Raw genomic sequence first — 20,210 nt, forward strand, 5'->3', positions numbered from 1 at the left:
TTAGTAAATAAACATTTATTAGGTCAAAAAGGGCACTTTTGAATCTCAATTTTATGTAAACATTTTACCATCACTTCGGAAAGGGTGATTGATCTTTAAGGCTAGGTTACCTCTCTCGCAGAAGACCGCCATAGTTTAAAATCGGAATTAGAAGCATTTTTAATTTATTACAAACATAATACAATTTTCTTTACAAAACTATGTTGTGTTGAGTAGTATTGGTGTACAATTAATAAATTTTCGTACAACATTTATTTAGATTGAATGATTAGCATGGCTCCAACTGTAAAAGTTAGGGGTATTTTGTGATTTTTCGCACTGTCTATTAAAAATAGTAATGTAATGAAAAAATGAATTTTCATGTTCTTTAGATTTTTATTTCGTTTTGGCACCCGTAATTATTTTTATTTTTAATATTCTATGAGAGAATTCTATTGACGCACGTGTTGACAGTTCTGCTGTGAAACAATAATTTCATTATAACAACAGGTAGCATAATTTATTTTAATTATTATGTACAGAACAACGTCCGTCGGGTCAGCTAGTGGTTATATAAGTTGTTGTAAATAAAAAAAAACTCATGAAATAACTTTTATTAATAAACAATACATTATAATATACAAATGCTTACACAATCACTTTGATTAATTAACCTAATTATATACATGAAGCCCATTTCATCATACATATATTTATCATACAACTAATTAATTTATTATATTTATATTATTTTATACATACTAATGCAATCAATTGTAAAGGCACCAATTTTTAACTACAATCTTCTGGCCATAATGAACTTTGAACATAATTAATTTAACATTCATACTTTTACTGCCATCTTAGTTACTTCTTCTTATTGAGAAAGCAATTGAGGCAATTCTCACCTGTTTAGCAAAAAGCACGGGTAAAACTTTACGCGACCTTCAAGAAGTGAATATTTTTTTTATTATACACTAAAATATTTTATTTACGTGCATTGATTTCTATCATGACTATTTCACAAAATATTTATTTATTTGCCGAAATCTATATATAAAGACACAATTATTCAGTCGATTCGGAAAGTTTTCGTATTTTTATTCGGACGGGACATAGTTAAGTACAGTCATTCCGATAACAGTGTATTATCACCTTTTTTTCAGCAATCCACTAGTTATCTATGGTTTTTAGGTTATTTTAATGCACACAGTCGTACACACGGAGTATAGTAGCTTTGAGAGTTCAAGGCAAGTAAGTATAAAGTAAATACAACAAAGAAAAAATGGTGTCAAAACTATTTTTATTCGTAATGTTTACTTGAAAGTCGGCCATTTTAAATATATATATAGACAACAATATGTATGAACGTTCTAGATTTTCCTGCTATAAAAGAGTAGAGATACAGAAAAGTTGATCTTGTTTGCAATGGGCCAGAGATAGAGAGAGAAAGAAATATTATGTATCACCTTGTACAACGTTACAGTGGTATCTAGTCAATAAAAACATTAAATATGTCACAAAAACTCTCTATACAGAGACATTTTCAGCAAATGTCGTAAATCATATTTAAAGTAAAAAAAAGTACTAATTTAATATTAAAATTCACTAAGTAACATAGTTGTTGTTGTTGGTGATTTCGTGCACGAACGTTACACGAGTACCGATCTGCAGTGGAATGAATCGGTACGACTGCAGACGACGCGGGCACGAGGGTTACGCCGCTCTTATTCATAACCGCATACAATCATTCCTCTGTCTAGTGTCAAGTTATTTGCTTTTATTACACATATGAAAATACTTAATATCTTTTAATGTTTAATAATGCAAAAAAGTGTAAGCCGATTAAATGTATAGAATAGGACAGGGTTAAAGGATAAGTATTAGTAAGACGTTTAAAATATAAGTAATAATGGCTCAAATAGAAGGAAATTAAGTGTTAAAAATAAGCACCGTAAAAAAAAATTTGTAGCGAAATTAAACAATTTATATATTTTTTCGTTTCGATTCGCGTTTAATAACAGCGATGTACATATTTCGTGTAGATTTTCGTGTTTCGTCGGCAAGTGATTGAATAATACTAAGTGGATTCGTGTATTTAACTAGATATATCTATATTACATTGGTTGAAGAACAACTAGGGCTCTCATAATGTACTAATATTCGTAGCAATTGTGCTTCCGTGCTCGAAAATATGTTTTTTCCCCACCTCAATGAAAAAGGGACTAAATCCCTGGTACGAGGGACAAAAGTGGCCGATTCTGTCCCGGCAAGACGACTTTTGTCGCTAGTACCAGGGACTAGAAGCAAACATTTCATCCAGGGCGGAACAAAATCGTATTCGCACCACGTGAGATAGTAGGACATTGCCACCCGCGATTGTCAATATTCCGCGGGTGAGAATGAGCTTCTTTTCTCCCTAGGTGCGTAATATACTATGTTATGACCAAAAGGAATTTTGATATATAACAATTTACAACCTATTTTCGTTAATTAATTACAAGATAACAATAATAACAATTTACAATTTACATATGAACAACCTTCGGTGTGCTTTTCCCACGAAGCCAATTGAGCAGAACAGTGGGTGCGCTTTGAGAGTCACGGGCTGAAAAGAAAAAAAAGGTTGTATTACCTCTTTATTTTATAAACTGAAACAAAATTAAACCGTTTAAAAATGGCAACGAACTCCAAATGTAAGTACAGTGAAAGGTTTGTGAATTTGCTCAGTTTTAAAAATACAATCTATCAACAAAATATTTATATATTTTTCAAATTTTTTATGACAGTAAGGGACGAGACGAGCAGGACGTTCAGCTGATGGAAATTGATACGCCCTGCCCATAACAATGCAATGCTGCTCAGGATAGATGAAAAATCCAAACTTTTCAGCGGCACTAGAATTGCGCTCGTCACCTTGAGACATAAGATGTTAAGTCTCATTTGCCCAGTAATTTCACTAGCTAGCGCGCCTTTCAGACCGAAATACAGTAATGCTTAAACATAACTGCGTCACGGCAGAAATAGGCGCCGTTGTGGTACCCATAATTCGCTTTCGGCTGTCTTTTTATTAGTCTAAACTGCGCAACGGATTCCTTCATCAGATAGTTTTATTTGTATCTAGGCGTAAAACATATTATATGATAAACTTTGATTGAATGTCTTGCATATCGTATGTATGAGCTTGTTATAAAATCCCTTTGGCTGTACTCTATGGCTATTTTGCTGACATTAATAAGGTGATATAAAAAAAAATAACAAAGCGATTTTATAAAATATAATGGTGCTCGAATAATACCTTTATTTATATATATATTATAGTGTTTGTGGATTTATGTATCTACTGTACTAAATAACTCTTGTTTTTATATATTAATTTATGTAAGCTATTGAGTATTTGACATTTGAGTTGTTTTTGTTGTGTCACTTGACATATTATAATGAAACTGAAATTATTTGTAAAAATATGAAGCTGTAAATGTTGATTTAAAAGAGTGCCAATGAGTTTCTTCTCATTAAAACTCAACCCTTTAAGAAGTGGCGGAAAAATATAAAAAGAAATCAAAACGTTTGACATTCGTAAGTGTCATTTCTTTGACCTACATGAATAAAGTGATTTTGATTTGATTGACCCCTTCAAGAGTTTTAAAGTGCAAGGGTGTTAAACTCACATAGTGTATGGTGCGCCTGTGTCAGTTGGTCGACGGCCTCCGCAGGCAGGTTGGCAACGTCGCGTTGGAGTAGCCTCATGCCCAGTTGCCGATGTTCGCTGTCCTGACGCAAGGTTACGTCGCGGCTATGCTTCACACTACGTAGCTCAGACAACCTGCAGAGACCACACATTTATTTTTATGACAATAATAGACGAGACGAGCAGCGCGTTAAGTTGATGGTAATTGATACGCCCTGCCCATTGTAATGCAATGCCGATCAGGATACGAAAAAAGAATAGGACAGAAAAAGAGGTTAACAGATCAAACAGGTAACCAGATATAAAGAGATTACCGACCAAACTCTCTGGCAACGCCAAAGGAATTATAGGAGCGATGTCGACCATTAACACTTACGTGCTTTTATTGAAGTTATGGCCAGGATTTATACTTGTTTTAGTGCTGTATTGTAATCTTATATGTTATCGTATTTTAATATTATATTGAAATTTTAATAATAAACAATATAAGTTTGGGTACTTACTTAGCTTGCAACTTTGGTTTATCCGAACCATCTGGTTCACTGATACTACTGCTACGAGATGTTTGACCACGATGGATATCAACAATGGGATGCTCTTTTTCTATCGAGAAGCTCGGCAGTTCAGGAACTGTGTCTACACTTGAATCTGCAGAAATATCTGCGCCAGAATATCGCAATTTTAGGTCTTCGTATGACCGCAAACTATCTGATAGCCGGAGCTGTAATGTATCTCTTTCTTCTAACAATTGAGTAAGTTCCATCGTCAGTTCCTCGCAGCGGACATCTCTTTGATGTAACATGTATAATGCTAAATCTAACTCAGCTCTTGGAACCCCATCTAACAACTCTTTATTCAGAACACCTTCACGCCCTTCATTTGCACTTTCTTTGGTATCTGGAGCAAAAGCTACATGTTTTTCGATTTTACTACTCGGTGATCTCGTCAATTCACGAATACTTGCAATCTCATCCTTAAGGGTTACTATTTCCAATTCTTGGCTCTCCAAAACCATTTGTGTCTCAGCTGTTTTATTTACATACTCTTCTAATATTTTATTCAACTCTTCAATCTGTTTATTAAGAGTTGTACATTCTATAATCTTTGCGTTTACAGCTTCTGCTAATTTTTCCTTCTCTTCTAAAAGTTCTTTTACATAAGATTCGTAATGTTCCGTTTTTTCATGCATCTTGAGGCGTAAAACAGCCAATTCAGATTCTCTTTCATATGACAACTCTTCAACTTTCTTCTCGTACTCCAACAATTGTTTCCGGACATTCTCGAATTCGGCATTTCTGTCAGCAAGCATAACCGTATAATCATGTGTCTTATGGAAAATCTCACTTTCTTTAATTTGAATTTGTTTTGATAAATCGACAATTTTGATGTCATAATCTTTCGTCAGTTTTTCTATTTTTTGATTAAGGTCATCATTCACAGTTTTTATAGCAGCTAATTCTACTTGTAAATTGTTATTTATGTCACATTGCTGCTCCAAAAGCATTTTGTTTTCGAGTTTTAAATCTTTTATAATCTTCTCATGCTCTTCTTGTAGTGTGAGCAATTTTTCCTCATTTAAGACCTTTTCATCTTCTATGTCTGATCGCAGCATTTCTAACTGATTAATCACATCTGCATATTTTTCTTTCAGTGAATTAAGTTGTTCCTCTTTTTCTTGTAACTTAGATTGCAATGATGTAACCTGTTCTACCATAACTATTTTATTGGTTTCTTCCTGTGTGGAGGATTGGACATTATCAAGTAGCTGTTCATATCTGCTTTCAGACGCACTAAGTTGTGTTCTCAGATCTTCTTCAATTTTCAAGAATTCAGATTCTCTTTGTGCCAAATGTTGCTTCCAAAGTTCTGCAATTTCAAATCCACGTTGGTCCATAGCACTTGAAATGGATGATTGAAGTTCAGTTACATTAGATAGCAGTTGATCATTCTCAGAATTTAGCTGCTTTACTTTTATTTCTAATTCCTTAATTTTCTCAGTTAGTTTAAGTTCGTTTTTAATATGTTCTTGAACTTCAAATTCATATTGTTTTATTTTTTCGGTCATGATATTAACTTGTGAGCTTGAATTGTCAAAATTGAGCTGCTCCAATTTAATTTCCAATTCTTTATTTTTCTCAGTCAGTTTGTTTTCGTTTTGAATATGTTCCTGATTTTCAACTTCATAGAGTCTAAGTTTTTCGCTAAAAACATTAAGTTGTGAATTTGAATTTTCAGATTGATTAATAATTTCGATTTGTAATCTTTCTATTTCAGATTGAAGTGATTTTACAAGATCGGAATTGCTTTCTTTTTCATTTCTAAGGACCTCTATTTCTTGACGAAGCGATTCATTTTGATCGTTTTGTAACATACAGTCTGCTTTTATATTTTCACAATATTCACACAAATCTTTATGCTGACTTTGTAACATGTTGTATTGATCGGTCAACTTACTAAATTCATTAGACAAATAACTGTTATTATTTTGTAACTCTTCGAACTGTTGCCTGAGTGAGTTATATTCTTCAATACTAAATTTGTCTGCATTTACTTTATTGAGTTGGATTTCTAATTTTACCACATGATCTGAGAGTTCTTTGTTTTTGCTATTTAGACTATCAAGAGCCAGCTGTAGTTCATCATTTTCCTTTTCCAATTTTTCAAAATCGCCTTGCAATTGACTGTCAGTTTTTATAGTTGTTTGTAATATTGTTGCTTCATCAGAAGTTTTATTAAATGAACTTATATTAATATCTGATATTTTATCATTTGCCTCTTTGAATTTATACTTCCATAGCTGTAACTCACTGTCTAATTTTTCTTTCATTTCAATTAGTCTATCATGGCCGTTTTTGAGCACTTCATTCTGTTTTGAAAGTGCTTCTTTTTCTTTTTTCTCTCTGTTAAGAGTGTCATTTAACTCATGAACTTTTTTCTCTAATTGTTGAAGATTTGTTGATAGCTCACTCTCAATCGCCATATCTAAAATATTTGAATGTGATATTTGTTTTGATATTTTTAATTCATTTGATAACATATCATTTGAAGATTTTAGTTCTTTTATCTTTTTGATGGCTTTCATCAATTTAGAATTAGCTAATTCAAGCTCTTTCTTTAAATTAACATTAACCTCCTTTAGTTGTTCTATTTCTTGACTTAAACGTGTCAACCCAGGAGTTATATCAGAGTATTTTGTGTCTTCTTGTTCGTCTAATCCCCAACCTTCTTCTGAGTTAAATGGATCTATTTCTTTGTTTTCACTAACGTCCCCTTTATAGCAAAGATAACTTTTTTTAGGAACAATTAGAGGTTCTATTAATGTTTCGCTTCCCAATGTTGAGGTTAGTAAAGGTTGATTTTCGACATTTCTCGTTTCCCTTATTAGAACAGGCTCCAACTGCTTGTCAGGTTTATCAGTTTCAAAAACTATTTGCGATTGTAAGTATTCTATGTCTTGCATTTTTTGCTCATCGCCTAATTCCTCAATTGTAGAGGTTATCATCATTCCCTCAGTTTTGGGGATATTCATTTCAAACATTACTTTTTTCTTTTCAATCAACTGTTTTATTTGATCTTCTTTTTGGGTCAGTAAGTTATTAAGTTCGATATTTTTTACAGATGTTGACTCATATTCCTTGGTCATTTCTTCAAGTCGTTGTAGGGACTCATTAAGTTTAGACGACAGTTCGTTTATTTTGCCTTCCAGGTTTGCTTTCAAAGAATCATTATTTGATAACAAATCTTCCAATTTATTTTGATAATTATTTATTTCAAGCGATTTTTGATTAACTAAAGCATTCAATCTATTGATTTCACTTATATACTGTTCTGTGTAATCAGGAAGCGCTTCTCTTGTTAAAGTAGAATTTTGAATAAGGTTTTTATTTTCTAATGATACTTCCTGAATTTGCAATTGAAGGTCTTCAATTGCAGACCTGTAGCCTTGGTTTTCTAATTCTAATTTACTGACATGGTCACAAAGTTTTTCATATTTCTCTCCAAGAACTTTTTTTTCTTTAACAGTTTCTTCAATTTGAGTGTTGAATTCAGATTCCAAATCGTCGATTTCCTTTTTCTTCAGTGACAAAAGGTTTTGATGTTCAATAGACAACTTTTTAAGACATGTCTCTTGATTTTCAGATGAGGCACGGTAAGATAACGCTTCAGCTTCTAAATCATCTAATTTTGCTACTTTCATTTCCAGGTTATTACTATGATGTTGTAATTCTGCATATGCAGTCCCCAAATTTTGTAATTCCTCATTTAGGTGTTGGATCTTAATTATTAGATCTTTATTATCTTTTTCTATTTCCTGAAGTTGCTTCTCTACAACTCTATCATGGTCCATGAGAACTGCCAATCGACAAATTAGCTCGTCTTCCTGAGTTGTATATTCATTATATGCTTTTTGTTTATCTTGCAATAGTGTATCTAATTGATCAGCTTTCCGTTCTAGAGATTGTCTTCTGTTTTCCATAATAGATATACTCTCTTCAAGACGACAAATGCGATTCTTATACTTTTCATTTTCTATTTGCAAGTTTTCAATATACATGTCTCTCTCTTGAACTTTAGCATCATGGCTATATTGTAACTGATTGAAGTTTTGCTCTTGACATTGCAGTTGTTTTGTTAATTCAGAAATTTGCTGCTGTTTTTCAACCAAATCACTTTCTAAACAAGAAATTTTTGTTAAAATATTTGCATTATTTCTTTGCTCAAGCTCAGTCTGTGCCAGCTTATTGTTTAAACTCTCTATATTAAAAACGAGCTGCTGTTTTTCATCATTAGCTACCAGTATAACTTCATTAAGTGCTTTCACTGATTCTTTATAACTTACTATTTCATCCTCTAGGGTAATGTATTTATTTTGTAAACTAGTAAGTTGTTCCTCCACATCATGCAAACTATTATTCAACAGGCTTCTTTCAGTTTGTAGCCGATTAAGTTCCTGATCTGCAAATTTTAATTTTTCCTGCAATGCTGGAATTGCTTCGACTTGTATTATTGCTTCTTCATACTTTTCATTCTTTAATTCAAGTTGACTTTGCAAATTATTATACTGTTTTTCTAAATCAGAATACATTACTGTTCTTTTCTTAATATTAGCTGCAAATTTTTTCAACTTTTCTAATAATTCCTTATTCTTATTTTCAAGTGCTAAAAAATCACCTTTATCTTTAAATGTTACTTCTAACTTTTCTTTGGCTTCCTCATATTGCTTATTGATTTCTAAAACAAGGTTTTCTTTTTCTTGCAAGCTGATTCGCAGCTTTTCGTTCTCTATTGATTCTTTTCGCAATTGTAATTTAATTTCATGAATTTCTTCATCTTTGTCCTTAGCTTCTTTACTAACCTTTTCATATTCATCTTTATACTTTTGTGTCTGGGCCTGTAACTCTTTGATTAAGTTAAGTTTTTCATTAAGAGTTTCTGTCAATTTTGCTAACTCGTTTTCTAAAATAGTATTTCTATTTTCTAATTTAGTTTTTAGTGATAATATTTGAACTTTTTCTTCTTCAAATACTCTTATTTTTTCTTCACAATCGGCCAATGCATTTTGATATAGAGCTATTTGTTGGTTAAGCGACTTGACAACTTCACCATTATGGTCATTTGCTTTTTCTTGTTCTAAAAGTTCCATAGTTGACTTCAATTTATGAGATAAATCATTTAGTTTGGTGATTTGATTTATATAATCCGTAATTTCTTTATCTTTCTGTTGCAAGGTATTGTTATAATTGAAAATTTGTTTTTCATACTCTTTAAGTAGTTGTTCTAAATCTTGAATTTTTGAATCATGAGTGCTGAGTGCAGCACTATATTCTTGTTGAATTTGTTGAAGTTCCATTTTTAATTTTTCATTAATTTCTTGGTATTCTACCTGATCTTCTTTTTTATAGGAACTAACTATTGCTTCATTCTGTTTCTTTAGATTGCTGTTTTCTTCCAGCAAATGTTTTATTTTATTTTCATTTAATAAATTTGTTTGAACTAGTTCATTTTGTTTTTGTTGTTGTTCTTCTAAAGACAATATTTTCATTTGACAATCAGCTATCTCATCTTCTCTCTCCTTAATAATATTTTTAAGTTTTAGTATTTCCTTTGTCATTTGTTTCATAGACTTCAATCCTTTTGCCCCTTTTTCGGTCGAACTTCTGTCATCATGTTGGACATCACTTTGAGAACCATCAACTACATCATCTGTTAGTAACTGTTTGGGGACTTCAATAGGCTCTTTTATGATGTCATTTCTCTCCCGCTTCAACTCTTCTATATGGACCTTTAATTCATTATTGAGACTAAGAGCCTTCTCTTTTTCTTCAATTAAAGTATCTATATTTGTTTGTAAGGTGAGACATTTATTCCGAAGTTCTTCAATGCAATTATTTAATGCATCATTTTCACTACAGAGACTATTCATTTTTTCCATAACCTCTTCTCTTTCTTGAGTGAAAAGATCAATTTTTTGTCTTAGTTCTGCACTCTCTTGGACTACTTCATCAACACTTTGTTTTTGTGTATGTGTTTTAGTATCCAATGAAATTGATTGTACACACACTCCTTCCCTTTCCTCTTTTTCACTCTTACTATTTTTATTGTACTCTTCCAATTCTAACCTCTCTTGCGTAGTCAAAGACTCTACTATTTCGATTGACTCAGCTGAACTAACTTTTTCAGTGCTTAATTTTTCAAGTTTGTCAGTAAGGTCAATATTTTCTTGAATAAAATTTTCCAATTTTAGTACTAATTCTTCTTTTTCATTTTGTAGTGTCTTGATAGTTTCTACATGCCGCTCCACATCCAACTTTAAGTTTTGAACAACAAATTCCAATTCAGATTTTGAAGCACTTAATTGATCAATTTCTTCTTCTAATTGGACTGATTTCATTTCTGAACATACTTGTTCATTTTGAAGTTGAGTGATATCTGCCAACTTGTCTTCCATTTCAGCATTTTTCTGTTGCAATTGATGTAGATCTAGAAATTAATAATGATAATGAGTAAAAAATTAACAACTATAAAAGTTAGTATGTATTTTTTTTGGAATAGGGGGACAAACGAGCGTACGATTCACCTGTTGTTAAGTGATCACCGCCGCCCACAATCTCTTGCAACACCAGAGGAAACACAGGAGCGTTGCCGGCTTTTAAGCAAGGTGTACGCGCTTTTTTTGAAGGTACCCATGTCGTATCGTCCCGGAAACACCGCACAAGGAAGTTTATTCCACAGCTTTATAGTACGTGGAAAAAAGCTCCTTGAAAACCGCACTGTGGAGGACCGCCACGCATCCAGATGGTGGGGATGATAACCTAACTTGCGACTTGTCTTGCGAAGGTGGAATTCGGCGGCAGGAATCAGGTTAAACAGCTCTTCGGAACACTCCCCGTGATAAATACGGTAGAAGACAGACAATGAAGTGACATCTCTACGTAACGCGAAGTGATCCAGCCGTTCACAGAGACTGGGTCGCCGACAATTCGAGCTGCTCTATGTTGCACGCGGTCAAATGTAAATATTATTGTTATTATTACCTTGAACTAATTCAAACTTCTGTGCTTCCAGCAAGCTTATGGATTTTAATCTAGCTTCTGCTAAATTTTCCATTTCCACCATTTTTGTGTAAATTTCTGTATCAGTCACTGAAAAATTTTAGTTACAAAATGTTTATTACAAATGATTAAAATTTAAGTAATGTCAAAAATTTAAAGCCATAATTTTATTGTATCACAAATGCTGGTTTTGTGTTTGTGCTATAGCTACAAAAATAACGCCATTAGTGAGCATAAAAAATATTTATTTTTCTTTGTACAAGATCCTGGCTAGGTGGGTCTGTGGCTACCACAACGGCGCGTTTTTCCAACGTGTGTATAATTATTTTACAAGTTTTACTTTGAATAGCACTGTAGCTAACTGAAATTACTGAGTGTCTAATGTCTCAAAGCGACGAGCGCAATTCCAATGCTGCTCAGAATATTGAGTACAATCGAGAAGTTTAAGTGGCACTGCATTGTAATGTGGCTTCATCTAGCATGTTACATCGCCTCCTCTCATAAAAAAGCAAAAGCTTATATACTTACATCTTCCACTATCATAATCAACAAGATGTAACTGTAAATTTCCTTTTTCTTCCTCCAATTCTGCCACCTTTTGAGTTAGATGGTGTATTTCCTCATTCAGGCGGACTATTTCAGCATTTGCATCAGAAATTTTGCTAAAATTTTCTATTGTCTTTTGCATTTGCTTAAGCTGCAACTTTGAATTAGATTTAACTTTAATCATATTTCTATTAGCTGTATCAATTTCTTCATTGAGTGATATTATTTGATTATGGGCTGACTTTAATTTTTCATGGAGTTCATTCACATCAGTGCTATCGATTTCATAGTGAGATACTGGTATAGATTCTTTTAATTCTATTAATTCTGTGCAAACTCCTACATCAATTTTATTTATAGTTTCCTGTTTCTGTGAATTAACTAATTTTAGATCATTGATAATCACTTCTTTACTTTCAATAAGACCTTTCAATTCTGTTATAAGGATATCCTTTTCAGAAATTATATATTCTTTTTCAATAATATCCTTATTTAAAGCCTGCAAAAGCATTTCAGCTTTAGTGTTATCAGTTTTGACTGTTTTTTTTTCTGTTTCTTGATTAAGTGATTCAGTTGACAATCTACTCCATGGTGATTTTAATTTTGACGCTGTATTCCTTGCACCTTTTCTAGAAGGAAGTGGACTTCCTTTTTTACTTGGAGATGACACAGTAGATGCGGCAGTAGATTTATTGTCATTGCTTAGTATAGAAATCTGATTTTGTAATTCTTTATTGGATGTCCTCATTTCATAGTTTAGTTGTTCTAATAAATCTAATTTTTTTGTTAACTCCTCCATGTCAGCAATCTCTTTGGAACCTTTTTCTTCTTTATAATGTTCCTCAACATGACCAAAGCTTTGCATTTCAGATATACTACTTAGTTTTTCTTCTAATTGCTTAATTTTTTCAATTTTCAATTCAAGCTCTTCAACTAATTTAGAGTGTGCTATACTAATTTCAAATCGAGCATTTTCTAGTATAGTATTAGCTTCCTGAAGATTTTTAATCTTGTCATTTTTCTCATTAATTTCGGCTTCTAATTTTGATTTTTGTTTTTCCCACTCACTTTCCATATTTATGAAATTATTTTGCATCTTAACCATCTGCTGCTTTGTGTCATCAAGAACACTCAGAGATTCTTTTTCTATAAAAATATAAAGAGTGTTATTATAATTATTTATGTATGAATAAATGTATTAAAATTTTAAGTGTTTGAATTTTCAAATATTATAAGGTAATTGTTTCCAGTATTTGAAGAAGAACTGACTAATGGTTGAGGAAAATATGGTTGAGGGAGGCGATGGTTGGTCCATGCGTTATGCTCGTGAACGGGTGCTACTCATGGGGGCTGGATGATCTTGTTACCGGGAGGTCTGCTTGATATGTTTTTTTATTATTATTATTTCCTTTAAAGTTAAAGTTATTATATATTTTATTTTATGAAATGCTCACATAATGCCTCTATTTATTTACGGTATGTGTGGATTGATGCATCTACTATACTCAATAACTCTTGTGTTTATAAGTATTAATTTACTTTTTTTTCTTTTTTTGACTTACTCATGTAAGCCTTTCAGTTTTTGACTTTTGAGTATTTTTGTTGCGTCACTTTGCATAAGTTGTAATTAAAATGATTTGTAAATCTTGGCTTAAAAGAGTGGCAATGAGTTTCTTGCTACTTCTTCTCATTAGCTCAACCCTTTACGAAGCAGCGGTAAATTCAATAAGAAACAATATTTATATTTTTTTTTTTGACATTCCTAAGTGTCATTTTTGTGACCTACATGAATAAAGTGTTTTTGAATTTGAATTTGACTAAGAAATCTCAAAGTTGTCCATAATAATTGTTTGTAATTTTTTTTACAACAAGACATTTTATTAAAATTAAAAATATATCACTTATTGAAAATCAAAATCTACCATGCATTCAGAAAAAGAAAGAAAGTCAATAGCTTTCTCTTTCCTTTAAGATATAATACAAAAGATATTTCTCTAAATAGCATGGAACAGGTGGACTTCTTGCAAACAAGACACCCCATGATAAGTGCCATGTATCCATATTGCTTCAACCCAGACAGACTGCAACAGTTTGTCCGCTTTTGAGTATGTGTACAATCTTTTAGGCCTTGTGTCAATCACCCCATTTCAATGATGTGGTATTTATTTATTTATCATATATGAGTGAACCCTTTTTCCAAAATTAAAAGTAAAGTAATACAATATTTTCTTAAATAACTAATAATAATATTTAATTTACTATAATCTGAATATATATATAAATTACATGACACAATGTTTGTCTCTGATCGACTCTCTAACGGAGTTTAAACTAATGAACAGATTTTAAATTACTTGATAGATAGGATAGTTTTTATTTCAATTTAAGACCCATAATTTTTTTCAATTCCAACATTTGTTTTGTATTGACATATTTTCAATGAGAGAATTTATTGACACACCATTTGACAGTTCTGCTGTGAAACAATTTCATTACAGTTAACAACAGGGAGCAAGAAGAATTGACAGGGAGCAAATTTTGCGAAATAATTCTTGGTGTTATGAAATATTATTGACAAATACATAAAAAATGTATTTTTTTTATTATGCACAGGACAATGTCTGTCGGGTCAGCTAGATATAATATAATTTATTAAAACAATATAAGGCTGACAAGAGAGAACTACTGAACAAAAGATAAAGTTGGCTGGCTTTTTGTTTGTGGGTGATCTATGTATAATATACAAGGCCTGATATAAACACCTTACCTTTTTTAGTCATACTATCAGATATAATAGCTGTTGCTTTATTTTTTGCTTCTATAATCTGATCCTTTTCGTTAATTTTTTCTTGTAAATCCAATATAGTTGTTTCCATTGCTTTCAACTTTACCTGCATAACACTTAAGGCATTTTCTTTTTCTTTCACAATGTTCATTACTTTTGATAATTCACTGCTATCAGAACTCTGCAATATATAAATTAATTTTACTTTATACTGAATTATATAAAAATAAATCTCACCAAGTCATCATTGGACTTAATTATTATTATATTATAATTTATTAAACTTATAAAGATTGAATAACCATTGAATAATATGACACTTAAAAATTATCTATCTTCAAGTTTTTAGTTAGTTTCTGTTTTTTTCTATCATCATTAAGTGAATGTAGAAATGCATTATTTAGTTTAATTTAATTATTTCTGATGTATAAAATATGCATAAATTTAAGAATTAGTGTTTGTCGCAGTATAAACTTTAATGATTATTATTATAGATTTATCTCACACTCGTACTCAAACAGTATGCTTATAAAGGTGTTAAGCTGTCTTGTGTTAGCCTAATTATTATATACTAGCTTGTTGTCACAAATTTGTCTGTGTGGAATGCCTCATTTGGATCCAGAGAGCAATGTGAAAGGTCTTAGTATAAAAAAATACAATTTCTATGTTTCTATTACTGAATTAGATAAAATTATATGTATATAAACTACATAATATTTCTATAACCAGTTTGAAATCATTAAAAAGGTATCAATAAGATAATATATCTTATTTTTCTGAATTTTAATGGAACAAAGCTGTTATTCTGAATAATGATTGCTCTAAATAAGAGTCATTCTGCTGTTTCAGAGAAACATGTGAGAGGTGTGTAACAGACAGAACTGACAGACGGGAATCAATTTTAAAAAATTGTTAATTTGTGTCTTCTTATTACTCTTACATTTTACTCTTCTATAATGACCACTCCCTATATTTATTATTACTTTTTCATTCAAATTCAAATATTTTTATTCAAAATAGGATTTAAAATCATTTATGGAATGTCAAAAACTACCACCCATTCAAAAGAGACTGCCTCAGACCTGAGAAGAATGGGCGGAAGAAACTCAGCGGGCTTTTTTTTAAAATATAAAATATGGATTACAATGTGATATCATACAGTAAACATTTATAATTAGAATTAAAGAGCCTGAGGGTGTTGGCTTTATTCCCAGTCCGTGGTGTCATTAAGAAAATTGTTTATGCTATAATAACCTTTCCCACACTAACGTTTTTTAACAATTCTTTTAAATTTCGTAACACACACTGTGTGGACACACCTGATTCTGCTGTTTATCTAGACAAATATTTAAAAAAAAAGTCTAGATATTTTCTTTTTTTAATTATATGAAGTGCTCATTCCACTACAACTGATAGCACTATAATCTGTCACAGATTGTTGTTTGCTATTTTATGTCTCTTTTTGTACATGACTACTATTCTACTTTTTCATTAATGTCGAGCTAATTTATGAATATATTTTTCAAATAACACATTTGCGGTCATTACCTTTTTTAGTTCTACACTCTCCAATTCCTTTTTTACATGAGGTTTGATTTTCATAGGTCTTTTACTTATTTCTTTATATTGTTTTATTCTTTCCATTAACAACTCTTTCTGCTTCAGGGTGTTTGCCAAGCTTTCACTAATGCCTGGAACTAATTAATATACACATTAAACTTATGATAGGGTGGGATACATTTATTTCAAAATTAAAATTGAGATATCAACAAGTATAATTTTAAATCACATTGATTAAAATATGAACACATCAACTTTTAAAAATATAAAATAATTTATATTTTTTTGGTATTCTGTACTCTTTATTTACCTTCTTCGAAATCAGATATACTCTATTTTTTCTAGTAAAAGTTGGCAAAACTATTTATAAATGACATGTGTGAGATGTGTCACTGAGTCTGTTATTTCCTGAATGTCTTTGTTCCCATTTTTTATGGGTAGATACATCAGGTAACCTGATGAAAAGTGACATTAGCCTAATAGAATAAATTTTTCTATTGGCAATAGTTATTCTTCCATATAACCAGTTGCTTTCAGTCCAAAGAACCAATGGAAATTATATCAGCTATTTTTTTACAGTAAAGAGTGTAAAATACTTACTGTTTAGAGCATCTTGAACGGAGAGTGTAGCCGAGCTGTCTGTTGCAACAGAATAGTTTGTCTTCTCACTCACGGCTGATGCCAGCTCTGACTGATTATCTGCTTCATCATCATCTAAAGCAGAAAACCCATGTAATCATAAAGTTAAATATATAGCAGTATGGGTACAAAGTTTGGAAGGAAAGTGAACATCATTTTAACCTTGCAAATGGGCAGCCCGGGACAAGATTTTTCAGATACACCACAACAGAGAGTGCTGTATGACATACTATTCCTTGTAGCACTTATCTATGACATATTTCAATAAAACACTGTAGATATACAGATACCACCTCCATATATGCCAAATTTGAAGACATCATCTTCAAATTTGGCATATATGATACAGAGTGGACTGCACATACTTATTACAACATTTGCTGTGTTTCTTTGTATCTTTAATAAATAAATAAATATGATGTCAGGCATATTCTGTCCAGAAGTGGAAACTATTCCAACTGAATCATGAATATTAGAAGATATAATTCCTCAATTACTTTCTTTAAAGTATGAAATTGGAAGGCAAATAAGTGGTTGGTTGCATAAACTATTATACAAAACTAGAGCAATCACTTTTTAAAGTTCTCGATAAAAGTAGCTTTTTAAAATGATAACAGTATACCTCATTGGTGTTCTTCACCTTTCCATCACTCAGTGCTCTAAGCAGTACACTACCAATTAATTTATATTGGACTACTTCATGTTACAGCAATGCCATATAGAAAGAAGACAGGTTCAACTGTTTATTTATTTATATGCTCACCAAATGGTTTTCCCAGCAACTCAGCTGCTGCTTTTCTGTGCTCCTTAATTCTTTTAGAAACAAGGGCAGCATTTTCCAAACACTTCTGTGCTTTTTCAAATTTAATTTGCCTCTCTGCTGTTGTGCTAAGCTAAACAAATAAGGTCAGTATTATTTACACTTTTATTCATGATAATTACTAAGACAAAAATTAGGAATAAGGCCAACATTTATAGCTCAACTAACTGGGAAGCCAAACTCAGAAAATTATTTGTTGATATCTGTCACATCATTCAATCCACAACTTAGAACCATAATGATTATGCAAGTAAATGTGTCTTAATTCAAAAAGCAACATTACAACATTATTGTAAACAGATTGCAGATTGATTCAAGAACCTTGATTAGCCCATTACTACATACGACGATAAGTTATTCTGATAGATTTCAGGAGCTTTTGAATACCTTCTAATTTCACTTACCCTAACATTTTTAATGCTAATTCCTGTTACACTTGCAACTTCACTAGCACTATCTGCTACATTAAAATCGACATCACTTTGATCCTTTTCAGAATGACTCTCGATGTTTGGTTTTTCAGCCATCGTTTGCAATCAAACGAATACATGAATAAAATCACTGTATAATGATAACAGAAAAAAATCTATTTACACAAATTCAACAAGAAAATAGATGTGAGCGATTAAAAACCGAAAATATTGCAATAACCACAGTATGTACGCACTCAATCACTTGCCATATTATTATTTTTGATATTATTGCAATTTGCAGCTACCAGTTCACCACGTCAGCCACAACCACAGATGACATATACAAAACTTTACATAACAAAAATTTGACATTTGAATAGTATTGACAGCTGTATTCTTAGGCAAAATTATAGATTTGTAGCTGTACATACAACCAATAATATCAAATGTCTAATATCTAACTTGTAACGTAATACCTTCGTAGCATTATAGATCATAGAGATATTAATCGTGCATATTAACTGTAATAAGCGTATGCCGAAAGATTCGTTCAGAAAAGAACATTTTATTTTATATACCGCAATATTAGCTTTTATAAGAACCATTTCATAATGCTGTACATCAAGTCATAGAATCATATAGATCACAAGTAGTCAGCTCATCGAAGTATAAGCATCGTCACGTTCTCTCGAAGACCGCAGATATACTCACTTGATCAGTCATATGCTCCGCGTTACACAACCTCACAGCAAGGCCGAGCGTACTCTACTAAAGCGCGTTGATTACTAATCATTCAATTTTTTTCAATGAGCGACAAAGTATCGAGGTTCGACGCGAGTTTACACAAGCGCGCGCTCGCTGGCCGGTTTAGTGAGATAGAACACATAATATTATTCCCAATTCTTATTGAATGAAACGTTTTACTATTGGTTAAAATGTAAGCTTTAGTATTGGTGTGTATTTTCTGAACTTGTAAATATATTTTAAGTAACAATTGTAATTGGTTAACTAGTTTTAAGGATTTTGTATATATATCATGTAACTGAAGTAAAATATATCATCTTCCACATATTCCTCACAGTCTTCATACTACTCAAGCAGTTGTTTTATTTAATCTCCAAACGCTCAGTCTCTAAATATTTATATAAGATTGATTTATAAAAATCGTAAATAATTTAGTAAAACAAACATGTTTTCATTAAATACCGTGCAAGTATTCACATCCCTTTCTCTCCCGCTTGTTAGAATGAGACTGACGAAGGCACGCGACTAGCACACAGTCAGAAATGAAAACAATAGAGTCGCTTTTTAAAGGCCCAGTGAATAATAATAAGCAATATTGTATTTTACGTATAGAAAGTCATTTCCGGTGAATGTGAATGGATTACAAGAACGAGAGCAATTACAAAGTACTGCTATTTAGACAGGTATCAGAGACTTATCGTCACCCAGTAAGTTAAAAGTACTACTAACAGAGTAAGTTAGAAGTCACAAAATTTGTAATTGTAACAACGCCTACAATTGCACTGTGTTGAATTTAAATTTATTTATTATTTTGTATAATTTTAAGATCTTCAATTTTGTAAACTGGTAGATGCGAGACTCAAAGAGTCCCGAACAATAGCGCGCGATAACAATTGCTAGCCCAGGTGGCCTGAGCAGATAGTGCGATAACGCAGGTAATAAGTATCCGAAGGAGGACAGATAACGCGGCACGTATGCTCACGTTGCCTGCCTGAATAGAGCCTGTTGTAGTACCTACTGAAATTAAATCGCCCGGTAAACAAACCACATTCAATGTTAGAGAGCGGAAATTAAATGGTTAAAGACAGTCTAAACACACTTAATCAATAAAACAGTAAAAATTTAATAATATAATCCAAGGTGTGAAAAAATTTGTCATCGCGTGCGCTACAAGTAGTGATGGTAGAACAAAAAGATGTTCTACAATATTATAGAACGTATCAATATCTACAAAAAAATCCACAATACCACATGTCCAACTACTCTATATTTTTTTTTATGGAATAGGAGGACAAACGATCGTACGGGTCTCCTGGTGTTAAGTGATCACCGCCGCCCACATTCTCTTGCAACACCAGAGGAATCACAAGAGCGTTGCCGGCCTTTAAGGAAGGTGTACGCGCTTTTACTCTGTAATTATGCCACTTTTACTACTTTTTTACAATTTAAATATTAATAAAAGTTACGACAATGATCAAAC

General features: G+C 31.9%; 1 protein-coding gene across 1 annotated transcript; it reads right to left on the bottom strand.

Moving 5' to 3' along the window:
- Nucleotides 1–578: 578 nt before the first annotated feature.
- LOC126973839 (protein lava lamp-like) lies at nt 579–18,279 on the bottom strand. Its single transcript, XM_050821179.1, has 10 exons — nt 17,978–18,279; nt 17,517–17,646; nt 16,715–16,828; nt 16,103–16,251; nt 14,537–14,735; nt 11,752–12,915; nt 11,206–11,313; nt 4,174–10,651; nt 3,651–3,805; nt 579–2,587 (listed from the first exon to the last, which is right to left on the bottom strand). Exons 1-10 carry the CDS (start codon nt 18,098–18,100, stop codon nt 2,508–2,510), a joined length of 8,700 nt encoding a protein of 2,899 aa, XP_050677136.1. The 5' UTR covers nt 18,101–18,279; the 3' UTR covers nt 579–2,507.
- Nucleotides 18,280–20,210: the final 1,931 nt, after the last annotated feature.

The sequence above is a fragment of the Leptidea sinapis genome, chromosome 30 (genome assembly GCF_905404315.1).
Source record: "Leptidea sinapis chromosome 30, ilLepSina1.1, whole genome shotgun sequence".
NCBI lineage: Eukaryota > Metazoa > Arthropoda > Insecta > Lepidoptera > Pieridae > Leptidea > Leptidea sinapis.